The sequence below is a fragment of the Acanthisitta chloris genome, unplaced genomic scaffold (genome assembly GCF_000695815.1).
Source record: "Acanthisitta chloris isolate BGI_N310 unplaced genomic scaffold, ASM69581v1 scaffold2846, whole genome shotgun sequence".
Lineage (NCBI taxonomy): Eukaryota > Metazoa > Chordata > Aves > Passeriformes > Acanthisittidae > Acanthisitta > Acanthisitta chloris.
Genome location: NW_008679592.1, coordinates 7,940 through 27,490, shown reverse-complemented (window position 1 = coordinate 27,490; position 19,551 = coordinate 7,940). Strand labels below are relative to the sequence as shown.

General features: G+C 48.1%; 1 protein-coding gene across 1 annotated transcript; it reads right to left on the bottom strand.

Annotated features, from left to right (window-relative positions):
* On the bottom strand, positions 1 to 16,912 carry SGSM3 (small G protein signaling modulator 3; the record flags this gene model as incomplete). The annotated part of the gene is made up of 20 exons (XM_009077345.1): positions 1 to 84; positions 486 to 546; positions 1,961 to 2,083; positions 2,449 to 2,534; positions 2,829 to 2,877; positions 3,232 to 3,302; positions 3,399 to 3,551; positions 4,308 to 4,357; positions 4,509 to 4,563; positions 5,092 to 5,247; positions 5,546 to 5,673; positions 9,790 to 9,844; positions 10,699 to 10,926; positions 12,025 to 12,170; positions 12,381 to 12,576; positions 12,966 to 13,109; positions 13,673 to 13,780; positions 13,923 to 14,131; positions 15,566 to 15,632; positions 16,827 to 16,912. Coding segments are annotated over 20 exons (2,255 nt in total), but the record flags the coding sequence as incomplete, so codon positions are not given.
* Between the last annotated feature and the right edge of the window lie 2,639 nt (positions 16,913 to 19,551).

Sequence of the window (19,551 nt, the reverse complement as noted above, 5' to 3'; positions counted from 1 at the left end):
TCACCCATCTATGTCCCAGCTGAAGAGATGGTGCTTCACGAGCATGTCCTGCACTCCTTCCTTCAGAGGCTTCTTCTCTTTCTCCTGCAGGATGACATGGAGACCCAGGTCAGTGCACTGCACCCAGAAAAGGGGAGGTCATGCCTGTGGGCAGAGCCCAAGTATGCTGAGGCCTCTGGCACTCAGAGCAGCCTTCTGCACTTCCCACCTTTGCACAAGTGGAACAGGGAGAGGCCCTGTGGTTTGGAGAGCACCAGGGAAGGGGGGGCTGCCATCTCCCTCTGCCCCAGATGGGCAGGGGCAGGCAGCCCAGTCTGCCAGCACTGCCACACAGCTCCTCCTGCATAGCCTGCCCAGGCTGATCCACAGCCTCTGGTGCTGGCTTGAGAGGAGGCAGAGGATGGGCCAGAGCACAAAACTCAGAGAGGGAGGCAGTAACTGAAGCCCCTGGCTGAGGGAGAGAATGAGAAATGCCACCTACTCACCTCCCTCTTTACTGGCAGCTCCCAGTCCTGAGAGAGGCTGAAGGCAAATTTGCAGAGGACTCTGCAAGGGAAACAGATGAGAGCGATGGTAAAACACTCCTTCCCCAGATCACACTCCCAGCCTGTGCCCACAACTGCTGCCCCCAAGTACACAATTGCACTGTCTCCCTCAGTTTGTTCCGACACATCACTAAGGATGTGTCGGAACAACAAACACCTTGTTTGTTGGTGTTGAAAAGTCTGCAGCAGTCACTCGTTCCCTATTTCCCCCTCCTCATTGTGTTTCACATCCTGCCAGGCCCAGGCTGGAAAGAAGCTTGAAGATACGACTCAAGTGCAGCCCCTACAGAGCCCAGCAGCACAGGGAGGCACAGGCAGCCCTGGGCTCTGGGGAACCACAGACAGGCCTGGCTGAGGACTGCACACAGCTGGCAATGGGGGATTTCAGGTTCCTCTCAGAAAGCAGCCCCCTGCCAGTAGCACTTCAGAGTTTCTGCAGCCCCCTCTCTCCCTGGAGTAAGCTGAGTGCCCTTGATCCCCACGGATAAGTGCTGCAAGGCATTGGTGTGGGGAGCAACCTTGCTGGCTGGGAGAAATACGACATCAGACATGAACCAGTCCCACTTGGTCCTTTGTCTGTGCTGAACTGGCACTGCCCCCACACTGTGAGAAAGCAGCCATGGGACACAGCAGCAAAGAGGTGGATGGGACTCCCTCCCATGCAGCAGCAGCACAAGGACAGGGCACCCTGAGGTGTGCACACACAGGTCTGCTCCTGGCTACAGAGGCTCCCACCGGGGCCAGAGGCAACCAGGTGGTACAGAGAAGAGCCAGTTCCCACAGAAGGGCAGCAGCAAGCAGGCTGGAGCAGTGGTGGTGGCAGAGGAATTGCCTCTCCAGCTCCCTGGGACTTCCCCTGGCTTTGCAGAGTGCAGGAGGGCCAGGAGCACATCACATGGACATGCACCCTGGGCTTCAAGTGATGTGCTTTGTGTGAGCTCATGCACTAAAGCTGCTTTCAGCCCCTGATATCACTCCCCCACTTAACCTGGGAGTCAGTCAATGACCAGCTCCTTCCCAGCCAGTGACAGCCCTGTCTCCCTAGCATATTCCCTGTTCCCTGCTGGGACTTATGGTGGTTGGCAGAGGACTTGGAGAGCAGTGGGGCAGAAAAAGCAGTCTCTCCACTACATTAGGTGCAGGGCACAGCAGGATGTTGTGGGCAGGTAGAGGCTGCCTGTCACAACAGCTCCCCCTGAGCCAAGCTCTTGGATCAGGCAGGCATGGTCCTTGCATTAAACTGTCTGGAGAGGTGCTGCTGGCCCCACACAGAAGGAAATCTCTGCAGCCAGAATGTCCAGGCAGCTCACTGCAACTCACTGGAGGGGGCTCAAACCCAGCCATAATGAGGCCTCCTCCTGCAGAGGAGGAGGAAATCTGGTCCAGATCCTGGCAAGGCTCATGGGGACACTCACCTCAGCTCACATTTGATCTGCACCCAGCCAGGACTGCGCAGGAATGACCAGGGATGGAACCACTTCTCCACGGTCTGTGGGCTTGAGCACAGCACCTCCAGCCACAAATGCAGCACCTGCTCACTGCAGCAATGGGGTAGAGTCATGTTACTCGGCTGAAGCCAGGGAAAGCAGCCCCATCCCTTTGGGATAGCCTATTTTCAGCCCAAGCCTTGACCCCAGCCCACAGTCCTGCTCCTAGTGGGAACAGGATAACCCAGTACATTTGTGTGAGCCACTCCATGCAATAGGAACTACTTCTTCCAGCTAGGATTCAGGCAAGCACAGACTCATACAAGAAGTCCCACTCAGTGACTGCAGTGAGAGGGGGACAAAAAGACACGATGGCCTAAGGTAGATTGAAACCATTTCTGCCCTTAAGTCCACTCTGTCCCTTCCCAAGCTCCTTGCACCCACAGTGCTGAGGGTATCAGGACTGAATGACTTACTTGAGCCCAACACAGATGAGAGACCGAAGCTTCACATCCATCTGTACGTGTGCAGCATCATGTGTCATGTTCACAGCCTGCACTGCCTGCAGGGAGGGAAGATGTGGTTACCACTGGGCAGCCATTTCAGCAACCCAGCCATGTGCTGCCCTCCTTGGAGCTCCCCACCCTCACCAGTGCCACCTGCTAGCACTAGGAGGGCTAAGCCTTCCTGATGGCTTCACTTTCTGCCCTTCTCCAAGCACCTGGTGTCTCCACTCCTTCCCATCAGGGAAGGTCTGTGAGATGCTTAAGCATCTCCCTAGAGATGGGCCTCACCCTCCAGCAACCTCCATGGGAGATCTCCCCCCAGTAAGAGCTGGGCTCAGGGCAGCACTCACCCGGTAAAGAAGCTCCTCTGGAGTGAGGACTTTGCCATCTTCATCGAGCCTGTAAAGATCACAGCAGACCTAGCCAGTTCCAGAGCCACTCTGGGCACACACAGGCCTTTCCCCCTCCATACCCCAACATCTCTCTGGCTACTGCAGAGCCCACAGGTGACTCTGTGGCCATGAGAGAGCAAGATACAGACCCAGAAGCAAACATAGGAACCCAGGGAAGGGGACAAGAGCCACTGCCAGCCCCAAGTCAGCACAGGTACAGCAGAGTACTGACACCACACCCACAGGAGGATGGGGTTTCCCAAGGTGCAGACCCTTCCCAAGGTGCTGAGCAGCATCAGTTTGATGAGCACACAGGAGCAGAACACAGACCCAGCTGCTTGGCATGACTAAAGCACCTTACCTGTAAGTCTTGCAGAGCACAAGGCGAGAGTACACAGAGTCAAAGTCCCGTTCCACTTCCCGGCTGGCAGCCTCGAGGAGCAGAGAGACAGTCAGCACACTGTGCCCCACAACCCTCTCACCCCAGCCCTCTGGCAAGACCCCACGAAGGGAACTGGGACATCTCACCTCTTCAATGAACAGCCAAGGGTGGCAGGCCCCCCCCAGCAGAGATGGCTTCTTCAATCCATGTTCAAATATGGACTTCAAGGCTGGACAGAGTGTTCCTCGCACCAAGTCTGTCACCCCTTCTGTGACTGAATCGTCTCCAGCTATGGAATACTGAGGAACATGAAGAACCAGCTCTCAGCATACTGGTAAGAGGGCAGAGCACGGGAGAGGTGGTCCACTCACCTACACCTTCTCTGCATAGATTAATTCCACTCCCAGGTGCCTGCCAGCCCTCTCTCCCTTACCCCTTATGCTCTAGCATAAGGCACCATGTTCTGTGCTACTGCCTGGGGATCTGCTGGAATACCAGGACCTTTGTACTTAGGTGGTGCCCAGGAGACCACAGAGATGAGCTCAGCACCATCCTGGCAGCATTCAGCACCTAGGAACTGCTGCAGTTTGCTGTGATGCTGACAAAGCTAACATGGAGAGGGCCTTGCACTGAGGGTCTCTGGGACTCTGTCAGCTACTAAAAGTCAAGACAAATGGCGACAGATGGGAATTTCTGGGGGAGGTGATGCATCATGTTCAACAGTCTTGGGAATCTGGAGGCCCCATTCAGCTGGAAGCTGGCTAATGTCGTCCTGATTTTCAAACAGGGCAGGAAGGATGACCCTGGTAACTACAGGCCTGTTAGCCTCACTTCTGTACCTGGCAAGATCATAGAAAAGATTATCCTGGGAGGTACTGAAAAACTCCTGAAGGAGTAAGTTGAGGAAACAGGCTTAGGAAAACAAGCTACCTGACCACATCATGAAACACTTAGTAGCCAGAGAGAGTGAGCAAACAGACTGAAGGAGGGAAATATATGGCTCTGTGTTTTTTTCAGTTATGACATAGTTTTTTGTTGTGGATTTTTTTAATTACCTCTTTACTCCGCTCATCCAAGACCTCCACAAATTTTGCAGGAAACCAACCTACAAAGAAAGAGTGGACAAAGAGATGAGCCTGACATAGAGAAATCCCCTCACAGACAAAACCAGAGCCCAGTGGGAGCTGAGAATAAATCAGAGTTCATAGGGTGCAATCCCAGTGCACTCTCCCCAGTGCAACCCATCCTGCTCTCACCTCGCAGTCCATTCAGCTCTCCCACCCAACAGTGCTCATCTTTCTGGGAAATGATCTGAAAAACAGGGAGTGGAAAACACCAGTTGAAGAGAGTGCAGGAGGGCTACAGCTGCCTGTCTGTGTGTACACAATAAGGAACTGCTTTCTTCTCAACAGTTTTGCCAATGTTCTCTTTTCACATGGCCCGGGGCCTTCAAGGGCACAAAGCTACCACAAACGCAATGTCATCCCTGTTCTCCCAATTTCAGATGAGACACTCACAGCTAAAATGCAAATGGATATTTTTACAGTCTTACCATAGCTCAGTGTGCAGTGTAAAACTGGGACCCAGGTTGGACCAAATCCCTCTTCTGCACAGTTGTGAGGTTGCCAGGAAAGGGACTTTGTGGTTGCGCATTTGAGAATGACCCATAAGACAACACTAATAAGAACACACTGCCTCATCCCCAGGCAGCTCCCAGAAACACCAGCTGCTTTGCCTGAACTCCTAACTGTATTTTTCTTTCCCTGTATTAGAGGTAGTGCAGTGTCCCAGACAAGTTGGGTGTGCGTGGTCCTGCCCTGGCCCCGTAGGCTTACGCACCGTAATGATGTCGTTCTTGCGGAAGCCAAGCTCATCATCATCATGGCGCTCGAAGTCCAGCAGTGCCTTGGCTCGGCGCCGTCGGTTGCGGGAACAGGCCACGTAGTTCTCATGGTCCTGCTGGTGGCTCTCCATGCTGTAGTCTGGAGTCAGATCCTAGCACACATGTAGATGAGGGTAGAGAGGAATGAAAAGGAGCAGGTGACTCCTAGCTGATCTGCCAAAGCTTGCATGGCCCTGTTTCCAAATCCTTTCCTGCTCCTAAGCAGCAAACAACCTCCCAGCACAGCCCTCCAGCACCAGGGATGGGTTAAAGCAAGCCTCACCCTCCACCTGTTGCACCTGGCACGTTCTTTCTCACTTCAGGAGCATCTAAACAGCCCTGTCCTGTGGTGCACACTCAGCACTCATGCCTGGAGCACACAGCAGTGCAGATCCAGCTGTTTCCACTCACAATGTTGCAGTTCTTGGGATCCACACACTGGAAGTGCCGTGCCACCTGGAGAATGGCCTCGCGCAGGTCAGCCACCAGCTCTGTCTGCTTGATGTTCTTGGCTTTCAGCGCCTCCAGATCGTCATCCCCTGGTGGAGCCCATGCAGCCAGAGAAAGGAAAACAAATACATGGTGTTTGCTTTTTTGTTAACATTAGAAATCCTTGGTTGTGCAGAAATCAAAAAGAGCATGAGAGCAGAAGTGCTTACACTAAGGCAGGTACTTACTGCCAATCTGTTCGATAATGTAAATAGTAAACACCAATTTGACTGGATCAAATTTTAAGGAGATGGTATTTCAAACCACATATGGAACTGGAAGTTGACATCTTTGATCTGTCTGGGAAACTCAGTATACCAAGGTACTACTTTAGAGAAGTGCCTAAAAAATACAGTTGGCTGAATGGTGGGACACAAAGCTGAGGAACTTGCAAAAATTCTCTTTGGCTGAAATTCTCTTAAAACGGTATCAGCTTTTGGTTGAACTACTTATGATTTTTTTATAATTCACAGTCAGAGAGCATATTCTTCACTGAGTCCTGAAAAAGATTTGAAAAACCAAGACAACCCACTTTTCTGTGCCAGTCTAGAAGTCAGAGCCAGCTAATGTATGCACTGGGTACATAATGTCTGGGGACAACGAACCATTTGCTTCTTTTTCTAAAAAAAATCAGTTTGTTTTAAAGTCAAAGTGGATTTTCATACCTCTGGTTTTGCTCTCCCTGTAATGTATTGATGATGCAGTAGCTTGGTTAACAAAACCAACACAATGTATATTTCACTGAACTCCAATGTTTATACAAGCAGAGCTTTTATGCACCACCCAAGTAAATAATTGGCTAGCAAATTAATACTCTGCTTACCTTCTAACAGCATTACAGAAAACATTATGAATAAAGTGTGGGCTGAGCTTCACAGCTGCTGCAAACAGCTATATATACATTGAGCTTCTGCTTATTGAAAAGTGATCAATCTTGTAATCAATCATGTGAACTTAATTTAAAAGACCCAAATTTAGTAATGCAAGTAGCAGCACAAAGTTAATTTCATAATTGTTTTCCATTTGCTAAATTAAATGATTCAAGAATCAAACACAGAGTTTAAGAGAAAACTGAGCTTTGCTTCTGAATGAGAAAACCTGTAGAGCATAGTTACTCCCAGTTCAAGCAACAAAAAATGAACAAACTCTTGTTCTCTGTGGTCAGGGGTAGGAAACAGAGCATACAGGAACTCTCACTACAGATTCAGAGACACAGATTGTAAATAGATAGGGGAGCACGTACACGTTGGGGAGTCCCAGAAAAGTCATGTTGCTAAAATAGAATGTGACTGAACCACAGCCACACTCTGTGGGCTGCCCTCATTTACACAGATCACGGATTCTTTCCGTCATCATTGTCCCATCTGGCCGGGATACTATGCTCTTCCCTCTGTACTTAGACCAATCCCACCCAAACACAAGCAGGAGATATGAGAAGCAAGTTTCACGCTCTCCCACCTTAGAATGTACATGGTGCAGCAGAAAGCAACTGGTGTTTCTACCAGATTCACCTCTCACTGCACTCAACATTACTGCACATGCATTTCCAAAACAGGAAACCAGTGCAGGATCAACCACTTGGGAGGAGGCTCTATTTGAGCCTACAAAGACTGACTAGCTGCACAGTTGTGCAGAGGAGGGCTAGCTTTCCTGCATGCCCCTGCTGCAATGCCCATCCAACAGGAAGAGGGCAACTTGCACATCTCGCTCTCCAGCAAATTACCTTCCATTGTTTCTTCCTATTCTTTCATTGGAAATCTGGTCCAACTCCTGAATCTCAACTAGAGAAAGCCCTGGCTGACCCAGTCTAGCATGAGCAAGAGTCTGGCTTTGAGAGGAGAGGTTGGAGTACAGACACTGAGAGGTCTCTTTCAAACAGTGCACCTATGATTCTATAACTCCCATCCAAGCTACCAAAACATGTGCATTCACTCTAAAAAGTATTAAGCTCTGGGTAAGTTCTTGTTTCCTCACAGATCATAGAATCATAGAATTTTAGGGGTTGGAATGGACCTTACAGATCATCTAGTCCCAACCCCCTGCCATGGGCAGGGACACCTCCTCACTAGACCAGGTTGCTGAAGGCTTCATCCAGCCTGGCCTTGAACACTGACAGGGTCGGGGCAGCCACCATGTCCCAGGGCAACCTGTGCCAGTGTCTCACCACTCTTAGAGGAAAAAACGTTTTTCTAATATCTGACCTAAACTTCCACTCCTTCAGTGTGAATCCATTACCCCTCGCCCTATCATGGCAGTTCCTAACACAGAGTCCCTCTCTGGCTCCCTTGTAGGCCCTTCAGATATTGAAAAGTTGCTCTGAGGTCTCCACACAACCTTCTCTTCTCCAGGCTGAACAGCCCCAACTCCCTCAGCCTGTCCTCATAGGGCACATGCTCCAGTCCTCCTAGCAACTTTGTGGCCTCCTCTGGACTTGCTCCAACAGTTCCATGTCCTTCTTACGCTAAGGACACCAGAACTGCACGCAGCATTCCAGGTGGGATCACATGAGAGCAGAGTAGAGTGGAAGAATCACCCCTTTTGACCTGCTAGCCACACTCCTGTAGATATAGCCCAGGATTCGATTGACTTTCTGGGCTGAGCTCACACTGCAGCTCATGGTGAGCTTCTCATCCACTGTCACTCCCAAGTCTTTCTCCTCATTGCTGGTTTCAATTACTTCCCCATCCAACCAGTAGGTGTGCCTGGGATTGCCACAGCCCAGATGTAGGACCTTGCACTTCATTTTGTTAAATTTCATGAGGTTTGCATGGGCTAAGATGAGGGCTAAGTACCAGTTCTACACAGCAACTATCACAGGCAGCAGATTTTACACTTAGGATTGATTGTCAGTTCCCAGTATAAGATGAATTTATCTCATCCAAGCTTTCCTTCCTCTCACTTGGCCTGAAGTTTTCTGTTCTGGTCAACTACTGCAGGATGGCAACTCCTTTGTTTTAACCTACGTTTTAAATATTAAGAATAATGTCAGGTAAGAAACATGACAGTCACTGTACAGAAACCCCACTAAAATGAAAAACACAATCATTCAGTTTACCACTGATACATTTTGAAGCTTGAGTTTAACTTTGTGCATGTGTTTAACTCACTATCACCTTCATAAAACTACTCAAACACAGTCAAGGAGACTATCTGAGACACAAAAAGGATGCATGTGGCAGCCAAGCTCTCTGCCAGTTCAGTCTGTGCTGACTGTATGATAATATTACATACAAGAGCTCTGACTTCAGGTTGCACAAGCAACTTTCCCACAGTTCTTAATTTATGGGATTCTATCCCAACTTTTATATGTAATGCTCTGTGTGCTTGCAGGAAGCCTGTAACACTAGGTCAGCTTCCCAGAGAACATCAGAAAAGCTCTTCTCTGTGAAGGCCAGGAAACCCCAATTTTAAGTTTATTCAGGCCATTTCAACTGCAACAGGAATACTATTCAAACCCTGTAAATGCAGTAAGTTGTCTTCCTCTGGAAAAACAATTCCTGTGGTGACATGTGGCAGCTTCAAGAAAGCTAACCAGTTGCAAGGAAGGTGATGACAGTGAGGACCACAGTAGAAAGGGCTCTCATGGAGCCTAAGAAATAAGTTACTGCTAAACCCCTGCAAAACCCATTCTGGCTGTGTGCTTTCTGGATGTACATTGGCTTAGCTCAGGCATGAAAAAATTAAGACCCAAAAGCATTCACAACATCAAACTCTCAAGAGTAAAGGGGAACATCAATGATGTTTGCACTTAGAAATTTTGATGGGTGACACACTGGACCACCCTGTTTTGTCTCAGATCTTCAGAGATGTTCCTGAAACGAGCAGAGCAAGATTAGTAGAGTACCATATCCAGCCTGTGGACTGCATATGATCTGCCAGAAAATTTGTTTGACTTGTTGGTCAGGGAAAGAAGGACATTACAGCTGGCTGAGCCGCACCTGCTCCTAGTCACCATTCATGGACTAACTTTCTAACCTAAAATTTACTTTCTGAGCTTAGATCAAAGCAAGCAATTAGCAGATGGCACTTCTTCCCTCTCAGCCTTCAGTTCTGGCTCCCTTCTCTCCAATTCCTCTGTCCCAGTGTTTTCCTGTTTTACTCACTCCCCTCCCTCCTAGGCTGGTATAGCCACCAACAGCACATGAAAGGCACAGGATTGTCCTTACCGAAAAGCAGAGAGGTGATGCCAGATTTCCTGCGCTGAGTCCGGCGCCGCACGATCTGAGGGAGAGGGAGGAGAGAGAACAAAGTGCACACATTAGGGCAGACTAGAAATAAAATAAAGCAACCCTGCACACCTGTCAGCTCTGGGCAAGGGGTACTGACAGCTACCACTAGAAGGGGTAGGCAAGTGAACTGACAATTTTAGACAGGAGTTGTTCTAGTCCTAACGCAATTAATCAGCTCTACTGCTTGATCTGCTCCATGTACAACAGGTTACTTAGAGCTTAATTATTACAAAAGCAAAATTGAAGTTCGAGAAGCAACCATGATTCATGTGAATAATTTTAATTCTATTTGATGCCACGTGTAACTCTATATAAATTTCTACCTGGATGACTATTACATTTAGAATTGCAGGAGTGTCTAGTCTGTAGCTGTAGATTTTAGTCCAAGATTAAACACAGGTGTAATTTTTATTCAGCTTCTCAAAGGCTGCTGCTGTTTTCTGACTCTGCCTTCCACAGTTATTTCAGTGTACCTTAGTAATGGATTATATCCAGTTCCTACTCTGCTCTGTGTGCTTCAAGCAAATTCTGCCAAAAGCACATGTTGTTTCTTTTAGTTTCCATTAATGAAATGCATAATGTTTCACCATAACTCTCATTAATGATAATTACAATCAATGCCAATATCCCTTTCATCTGGGGATTTATCAACCAGGGCAGATCTGGCAGCATTTCATTAGTATAGACCTTCCTCCAACTTCCCAATACCTTTTCTCCTCTGGATGACAATTGTCCTGGAGCCAAAAGTCTCCTCAAACAGAAGGACCTCTCACTCACATACAGAAACTGGGTGGGAATACGTAAGGGAATGGAAAAAACAGAACAGCAGAGGCAGCTGGGACTCACTTTGGATAAGTTGTTGACAGTGGTGCTGGAGTTGAGCAGCTGCCCCTGGTCAGCAATGAGGTAGGCCAAGTGTTTGCGACGCTGGGTCTCCACGGCCACGTCTGTCAGCGAGCCAGCCACGCGCATCGCCTCCTGCAGCAGCACATCCGCGTCTTCGATCTGGCTCGGGATGTCTGACAGCGTGTTGAAGATTGAGGCAGAGTTCTCAGACTGGATCAGCTCATCCTCCTGCAATGACACGGTAATTTTTGCCACACAGAGCAGTGAATGTGACAGCTGTGCCCTTGAGGCTGCTGGATGCAGTTCTACATTCAGTGTACAGCCTGGGCAGGTACATGAAAAGTAAAGTCCAAGCTACTTTTGAGAGGGAACAGCATCTTTTACTGCTTTACTGCACTCTCCTCCTAGAATTCTAGCTGGCATTTTTTTGAATCACAGCATTCAACATTGAAATGAAATCAAGTCAGCAAGGAAAGACAAAGCCAAACCTATTCTGCACCAATCACTAGGACTGTGCACAGAAGGGGTCTTGCTAGGGATAAGAAAAGTCCAAGCTACTTTTGAGAGGGAACAGCATCTTTTACTGCTTTACTGCACTCTCCTCCTAGAATTCTAGCTGGCATTTTTTTGAATCACAGCATTCAACATTGAAATGAAATCAAGTCAGCAAGGAAAGACAAAGCCAAACCTATTCTGCACCAATCACTAGGACTGTGCACAGAAGGGGTCTTGCTAGGGATAAGAGAATAAAAAGCTGCTCAGTCCTACACACTATAGAGCACCTACTATGCCAAACTGTGCTCCACCTTCCCCTTACTCCCAGCAGGATCACCCTTGTCCTTCACACACAGCAGTCTGAACACAAAATTGTTTGTCACATAAAAAGATCAGGCAGTTAAACCTAGGTTGGCCAAACCAAATGCAGCCAGGACAACGGTCATCTCTCAGAACATTCAACAGTGCCATTCAAAGCTTCCCAGATAATCACAACTTTGGCTTTCTATCTCTCCTCACAGATTGCACAAAATCAAAAAGTATCTTGGAAGAGGTAAGACGGACCCTCAGGCTAGAACCTAGACTGAATAGAGAGGGATGGCTGGCGAGGTTTAATTTTTGGGGCACAAAGGAAGTATGAACAAGAAACAGCAATCCCTGATTTCTGCCAAGTACCTTAGAAGTTTTTCAGAGCCTCCAGTTCTGAAGGCAGCAGGAAGTTGCCTTCCCTAGCACACTCCCAAACCACATCCAGCAAGCAGATTTGAAACCTTCTTGCCCCTAAATCTCAGGATTGAAGTATTATAAAGAGGAAAAGGAGTTGGGAATTACCTTCATACTAAGCATGCCCAAAGTGACTTGGAACAGCACCAGAGAGCCCTCATAGAAGAAGAGGTCCCAAATACGCAGCAGCAACTTGATGTGGACAACACTAGCGAAAGAGGTGAGGAACCAGTGCAAGGTGATCAAGGAGAGCTCTGTGAATAGAGACATGGGAAATAATCACAACTTAAGAAATCAGTCAGCCAGTGAAGATGGACTCTCCTAAGGGCTGTGCTCCACACAATGCCTCCAGGGTCAGGAGGTTTGCTCCTCTCCCTGTTGCTCTTTATGAAAAGAAGAACAATAATCTTAGCCTGCATGTCACCCTGGCAAGAAAAGCTATGGTTTCTAGGGCACACTTTTACCAATGTCATGCTCCTGAAGCAGCTTGTCCAGGCGGGGCAAGTACTGCACGATGAGCTGTCGCAGGACACGCTGGTCTGTCTGCACACCCATGAGTGTGGTACTGAAGTAGGTGGCAGGAACCAATTCCTCAATGATAGCACACATCATCCAGAAGGCATCTTCCTCCTCCAAGAAGAGCAGCAGAGAGGCAGCCACCTAGGGTTTTAAAGGAAGAACAACTGCATGTCCTAAGAGGGGTAGACCTCTTTCCCCACTTTCTCATGTGGCAAGAGGGACCAGCATCTAGGTGACTAACATCTTCCTTCCTCTGCAGGAGCTCTCCCACAGTCTCCAAGGAAGGGATTTTTTCTCACTGCAATTCCTACCCCCTCCTCAACAGATGGACTGAATTCTTCCACACCTTTGGATGTGTGGTGCTACTCTGCTCTCCCTTCCCTAGGAAGACTATTCCATGTGGAAGAGATTTCTCTTCAGGTCATGTGGAGAGCACAGTGTCTGGCAGCACTGCCTCAAACCATTCACTCCAGCGTAGCGACCACAGACAAAATGACCCCTATCCCACAGACACTCTGAAAGCAGGTTACCATGCCAGTGCCTTGACAATATCCAATCTCTGGGTAGAGCCAGGCAAGTCCCCGTAGTATCCTGCGCAGCCGCGGCACCCCGATGCTGTTCATGTTGGAGAAGCAGGCGTTGCTGGGCATTGTGCGGAGCAAGTCCTTCTCAATCTGTCAGCCAGCCAGGGACAACCACAGAGTCAGCCTGCAGCTTCTGGACAACAGCCTTCTGCTATCTGCACTTCCCCATGGCCCCTGCCTCAGGGAACTCTGCCTCCCCACACCCACCCGTGACTCCTCAGGCACCAAAGAAGGTGGCCCTGTCCATGCACCTGAGGTCAGTGTTAACAGCCTTCACTGACATGTGGGAAAATGCCAGTGCAGACTCCCAAGGAATACTTGTCTAAACTCAGCCCCTAGTTTCACCACTGAATGAACAGCAGGGTATTTGCAACTGAGATGCAACTGCAGCACTGTTTTCTAGCCTGCAAGTAGCATGGGTCAAACCCTGTCCCTGCTGTCCTAGGACAGGAGCAGAGCTGCAAAATTGCTATTCCAACAAAACAAAGGAGAAATATGCTCCACAGGATAAAACTTTAGCAGGATTCAACCACGGGTTCTCTCAACTGTCCCTGCTGCAGGTGTCAGGCAGACATCCCTTCATCTTCACACAGCAAATCTTGCCTTTGTCCCCATACCCTTGTGCCCACTCAGCACAAGGAAGTATCTCCTACCTGTTTGGCAGCAATGTTTTCATCATTAGAGCTGTTTTTCACAACATCCCGATATGACATCTCTGAGCTCCTCTTCTTCTGCAAAGCCCCCGAAAGGCGCATCCACAGCTAGAGGGGTAAACAGAGACAGGAGGAGTAACCCAGACAGCCACAGAAAGCCATAATCTGGCAGCCTCTCAAGTGAGAGATTCCACTCCACTGTCTCTTACTCCAGGTAGGAGGACCTGCTCAGAACAGGCAGCACTCTCACCTGTGGCCTCATGCTGTGTGGGATGCCAGCCAGCACCAGGGAGCGCAGCTTGTCCGAATGTGGTAGGGTGACCTCAATTTTGTCCCAGGTGAGGTCACCCACATCATGGTTGTGTGTGAATTCCAGATGAGCCTGCCACTTGAGCCTCTGCTGTGGCTCCTCTGTCAGTGGGACCCCCAGAAGCTTGCTGGAGTTTGGCTCAGCACCATCTGCTTCAGCAAATGGAAGGGAAAGGAATGGAGACAAGTGAGAGAGGGAACAGGAGAGGGAACAAACACAAGGCAGGGTGGGGAATAGGATGGCTGACTGAAGAAAGCACATCAAAAACATTCACGTCTTCCAGTCAGAGCATGGAAGGGCAAAGCTTGGTTTCTAACTGCCTTCTCCATGCAACAAATTTTATGGTCATAAGCAAAAGGCACTGGGGCCTTGAGAACTAAGACGCTGTCAGCAGACTTCTAGTCTCTACTTATTCATGATTTAGAGCACAGTGTGGCTGGAATTAAACAAGACCCCGGCAGCAGCCATCCTGCTGGGTATCACAAGAATCTGTAAATCAGGCTGACAAAAGCATAGCAAGCCTCAGAGGTGGAAAGCATTAGCTATATGCTCATGGAAGTAATGAGGTGCAAAATATTAACTTTGGGGATACTTAATCACCAAAAAAGCTTTAATAAGGACGCTTTCAAATTCTCAATGAGCGAGCACCCTACCCTGGGGCTGGCTTTCTAAAATAGAAACTGCAGCGCAAGTACAGGTTTGACGTAAGGCACTCTGTCCTTCATCACATAATACATCCCAACAACGCCGTCCAAATCTTTCTGCTGATTTCATAATGCACAAGTCTATCAAATGTTCTGGCTGAAAAGAAATCACTTCGTCCTGTCCTCATCTCCAGGCCATTGCTTCAAAAAGGATCCTCTGTGACTCAAGGTGCCTCAGGGCACACATGTGAAGAAATTCTGCCCTAGCACTGTATGGCCTGAGCCCCTGAGCCCTGTAAACATCAATCAGAGCACAAGAAGTAATTCCTACATCCCCCACTCCTTCCCCTTCCTCTTTGAAAAGGCAGACAGCAGTTATAGCTCAATGCTCAGCTGCAATAGCTTTCCACACCTTGTTCTATCTGGTCACCTGTCTCCATATCTTCCAGAAAAACTGGGATGTGGGTTTTGCCCCAACAATTTGCCCTACACTTTGCCAAGATGCTGGGATGAACAGAACACACAATGTTGCCACTCACCTTGGCTGTGAGTTTTTCAACAAACAGCATATTTCACCATGCCTGCTATGAGTACTTACAGCGCTACTGAACATAACAGAGATCCCACTGTGACTGGAAAAGTTGCCCTTCCCCAGCACGTAGCTGCTAATGGAAGTGGTAACTTCTCTTAATTTTTCTTTCTTTCTCTTTCCCACGGCACAGGCATAAGGGCATGACAATTACTATTGCATAGCCTGTGCTCCAGACTCCCACCCATAAGGCCAGCAGTTCTAATGCACTAGATCACAATGGCAGGATATAGAAAGACAGGTAGGTAGACAAGACCTAGCACAGAATGGTTGCAAAATCAACCTGTCATACTTGGAAGCATAGAAAGGGCTGGACACAATGGAATGGGGAGGGATAGGACTGGCTTTACCTTCCTTGTCAACTCGGAAACCAAATTCATCATAGCGGAACTCTGGCTGCTCGACAGATTCTTCCTTCTGGGGGATATGAGGAAGGAAAACACTTTTACCAGTTTAGCACTGAATAATTGAAGAGAGACATGTGGATATTGCCCCATCCCATCCCTGTCCATACTGTGCCCTCTGAGCAACTAGACCCTGTGCCCTTTAATTTTCAAGGCCTCCCGCCACAACTCCCAGCTGAGGAGACGTCGCATGCCATTCCCATTATGACTTCTCCTTGGAAGTTGTGAAGCCCTGTCTTCAAACCTGTGAAGGGTTTCTCAGCAATCCTTTTTCCAGCAGGACTTGAGCTCAACATCATATGAAGATCAGAACTCCCCACTGGAGGGGCACGCAGCCCTCCTCATGAACTGTGGAAAACACACACACCAACTAAAGTGGTCTCCACTGTCTGCATCTCTTAACACACAGCACTCCTTCCTGTTACCTCTGCACACACACTGCACACTCAGTGCCCTGCATCACTCCTCTTGCCTGTTGCTCTGATTTTCTCTGGGGACAGCAGGCAAAACTGGGATTTGCACCTGTGACACGAGGCCAAATTATAGGAGGCCAAGGGAAATTAAGGTCCATGACCCAAATCTCAACCTTCCTCATCTGTGCTCACGGTTGGCATTGGGGGATACACACTGGAAGTTACAACCAGGCTATTCTTAGGAGTGAAAACCTACAGATACCTCTTCTTTCCTGCAAGCTGACCTGCCCCTGGGACTCTTGCAAGAGTCGCACCCAGGCAGCACCTAAGAAATGTGCTTCTAACACAGCTCCACAAGCTCCAATCTCTCTCACTGGGCTCAACTGCCTTCAGCAAACACTGAGGCTAAGTTACAAAATTCCACGGCTGCTTCCTGCTCTGCTCACCTAATGACAAGCTTGAGGCTAGCATTTCCTGCCATGCACAAGCCATCCAGAGTAGCTTGATCATGACAGAGGTTCCCTGAGGGTGTCAACATTTTTACAGTAGAGCAATAGTTGCAAAACAGCAGGGCAATAATTCACACAAGTTCCTTTGTGCTCTGCAAGATCCTCTTGCAAGAGGCAGGAAGCAGCCACAAAACATGTGAAGTTGAAGTAACAAACAAGTGTCCACAACCAAAACACCAGAGGAAAAGTGCTTTTCCCTGTGGTTTCCAGAGATCATCAGAAACTACCAGAGTCCCTCTACTTTTACAGAGCCAGAGAACATCCCCTCCCTGTCCCACACTGTACCTGTGTGTATTTTGCCAGGATCTCCTGAGGCCAAATGCTGGGAGTGAGCGCTGAGAAGGGACCCCCAGGAGAGGGAGTGTGATGGCCTAAACAGAAAGAGATCAACACACAACAGTGAAAATCTGGAAGAACACCCTTGGAAGGCATACACAATACAGACTGTTCCAAGCAAGGGAAGGGCTCACTCAGCAGTTTGCAGCTACTGCTGCTCTAGACACTGAGACAGCTCCCACTTCATCAAGAAAGTAATTTCAGATTATTTTGTTCCTTATTACTGAGCAAAAGAGACAGAAAGGCCAAATGGAGTCCCCTCTAAGAAAGGGATTTTAGGGAGGAGAAATAGTTCCATGTCATTGTATGATCATTCATCTGCCTGGAAAAGCTGTGTGACAGTGCCAAGCCAAGGGAACCATCACCATAAAAATACTATTATGGAGAAGTAAATGCCTCCTGTGGAGGCACTGAAACCAGCACCAGCAGCACTCCAGAGTTCTCTGAAAGTCTGTCACCCAGGCACCAGAATGGAAAATCAGAGCCCTCAGCAAAATGCTCAGCTGCTCCTGTTTTTCCAGAAGGGTTGGGATATTGTCAGACCATGTACTGAAAGCTGCAGCAATGAAAGTATGTCTATTGTCTCAGTCTTTTGTGTCCAAGAGAAGCACCCTCCCAGTCTCAGGTAGAGTCCTGCTGATCAGTGTCCCTTGGAATACAAGCAGACATCAAGTTTTGCAACTGAAGGACATAAACATATCCCAAGTCTACTACTGTACACATCACCAAGAAAAGGTTTTACTTGGCTTTGAAGTACAGTCTCCCTCAGGGTTATATGCCCTGAAATAACCAGCTGGACCAGGAAGGAAAGGTTAGACAAAAATATGGGGTGGGATAGTTGGTCACTATAGGAAGGAGAAGACCTAGTTGTAGTAAAGCTCGTATCTCAAGTAGTCCACAGCTGAACTCCAGTTATTCTTCAGCCTTTTGCCTGCCCTGGAGCTACCAGTGTACAGCAAAAACCTTTCACAATCAAATTGAGCGACCCTCTTTGAAGAAGATCTTGGGAGGAGAACAGAACCAAACAAATCTCATGAAAAAGAGGGAAGGCAGACTACATTTCAACTTTCTTTCTCCTCTGTGTTGCATGGCTGATGAAGCTCCTGCGGGGAGCTCAGAAGACACTGAGTACACCCTAAGTGAAAAGGCAGTTGGGTCACAGAGTGGGGTGGTTTCCCTTCTCCCAGTTTGACCAGACAGTATGCTAACGTAAAGAATGACTCTTGCAACCAGGAACTTTCTTTTATGAAGTTTCAGCTGAAGAAAGAGCAAGCAACCAAACAAGGAGATACTGTGTCCATTTCTGTCTGCTCACCTGACATTGCACTAGGTAAGGCTGAGTAGCAGAGGCTGTCAGCAGGTCCAGAAATGCTGTTCACAGTGGTAAGAGGTTACTATCCTGTCATAAAAAGAAAAAAAAGGGTGATGAATTTAATTAGCATCTAAGAACATGGTGGGAGACAGACAGAGCCATCACACACAACTTCCCCACATGAAAATCAAACCCCTTGGTATTTAAGTTCTGCCCCCTCAAAAAAATAAATCCCAGAGACTGGAATTTCCTCTTGGTTTCATACCTATTCACCAGCTAGAAAGAGCATGCTGTCATTTACCAAATTCTTTGTAACAGTAACAGCATTGCTAACAGCATTGCTGATTGAAAGAATGTCAAAACCCAAGTCAACTTCTATCACCTTTTCTATCACACCTTGCAAGTCCTGTATTTAACTATGAATACTAAAACCCACACCATACATCACCGTTCTCTGAAGACACTGACCATAGACAAGGGACAGGAACAGTGAAAAGGGCTTAAGGGGGTATCATTAAATGCAATAAGCCTGAAAGAGATTTTAGGAGTAGCAGCACAAAGCACAGGAGCAAAGTGTGTAGGGCTGTGGAAAACAGCTCCCTGAAGGATGTGGATGGGGAAAAGATGCTCTCAGGTACCTCTGCAATGAGCCAGGAACCAGGCTCCTCTGAACTAAATCAGGCAACAGAGCTCAGGCGATGAAACAGCCCACAGAGCTCCCCTCCTTGCTTTCCTGATACTAGTCAACTGCAGATTTTTATGTGAATTTCCAGGAAAACAACAGAATAGTTCAGTAATCAGAGAAACATCCTGGACTTTAAGATCAACCATACAACTTCGTGTGTAGGAGGCAGCACGAGCCACCTCTACCAAGCAGACAAAGCCAGTGCTGTGATATCTCAGTCACTCACACTTCCTTGGGAAAGAACCTGGAAGAAATTAACATTTGCACATCTGGGATGGCTTTTCCAGCTTCCCTTTTCCAGTAAAGCTAACTATGACTCTAAACCACTAAAAGAACAAACTCCAAAGATTCATTCAACATGCACTGTCCAAGTTGTTTTATAGTGCTGAGTAGTATGAAGTTACGCTGCCTCTGCACCTCAGTGAGCTTTCCAGGGATTGCTTGCAGCCTGAACCGACTTGCTACAGCACTCCAAGATAAGCAGCTTCACAACACTGCAAAAGCATAAAAAGCATCTGTGTCTGGGAGCACAAGTGATAAGGCTTCCTCCCTGCAGATTTAAACAGCTCTCTGCCTGAGGAAGGCCAAGCATGGACAAACACTCTGATCTTCTGACACCAGCACTTAGGGCAAAAAGAATAACAAAGAAACAAAAAAAAAATAAAGCTTTTGTTTCT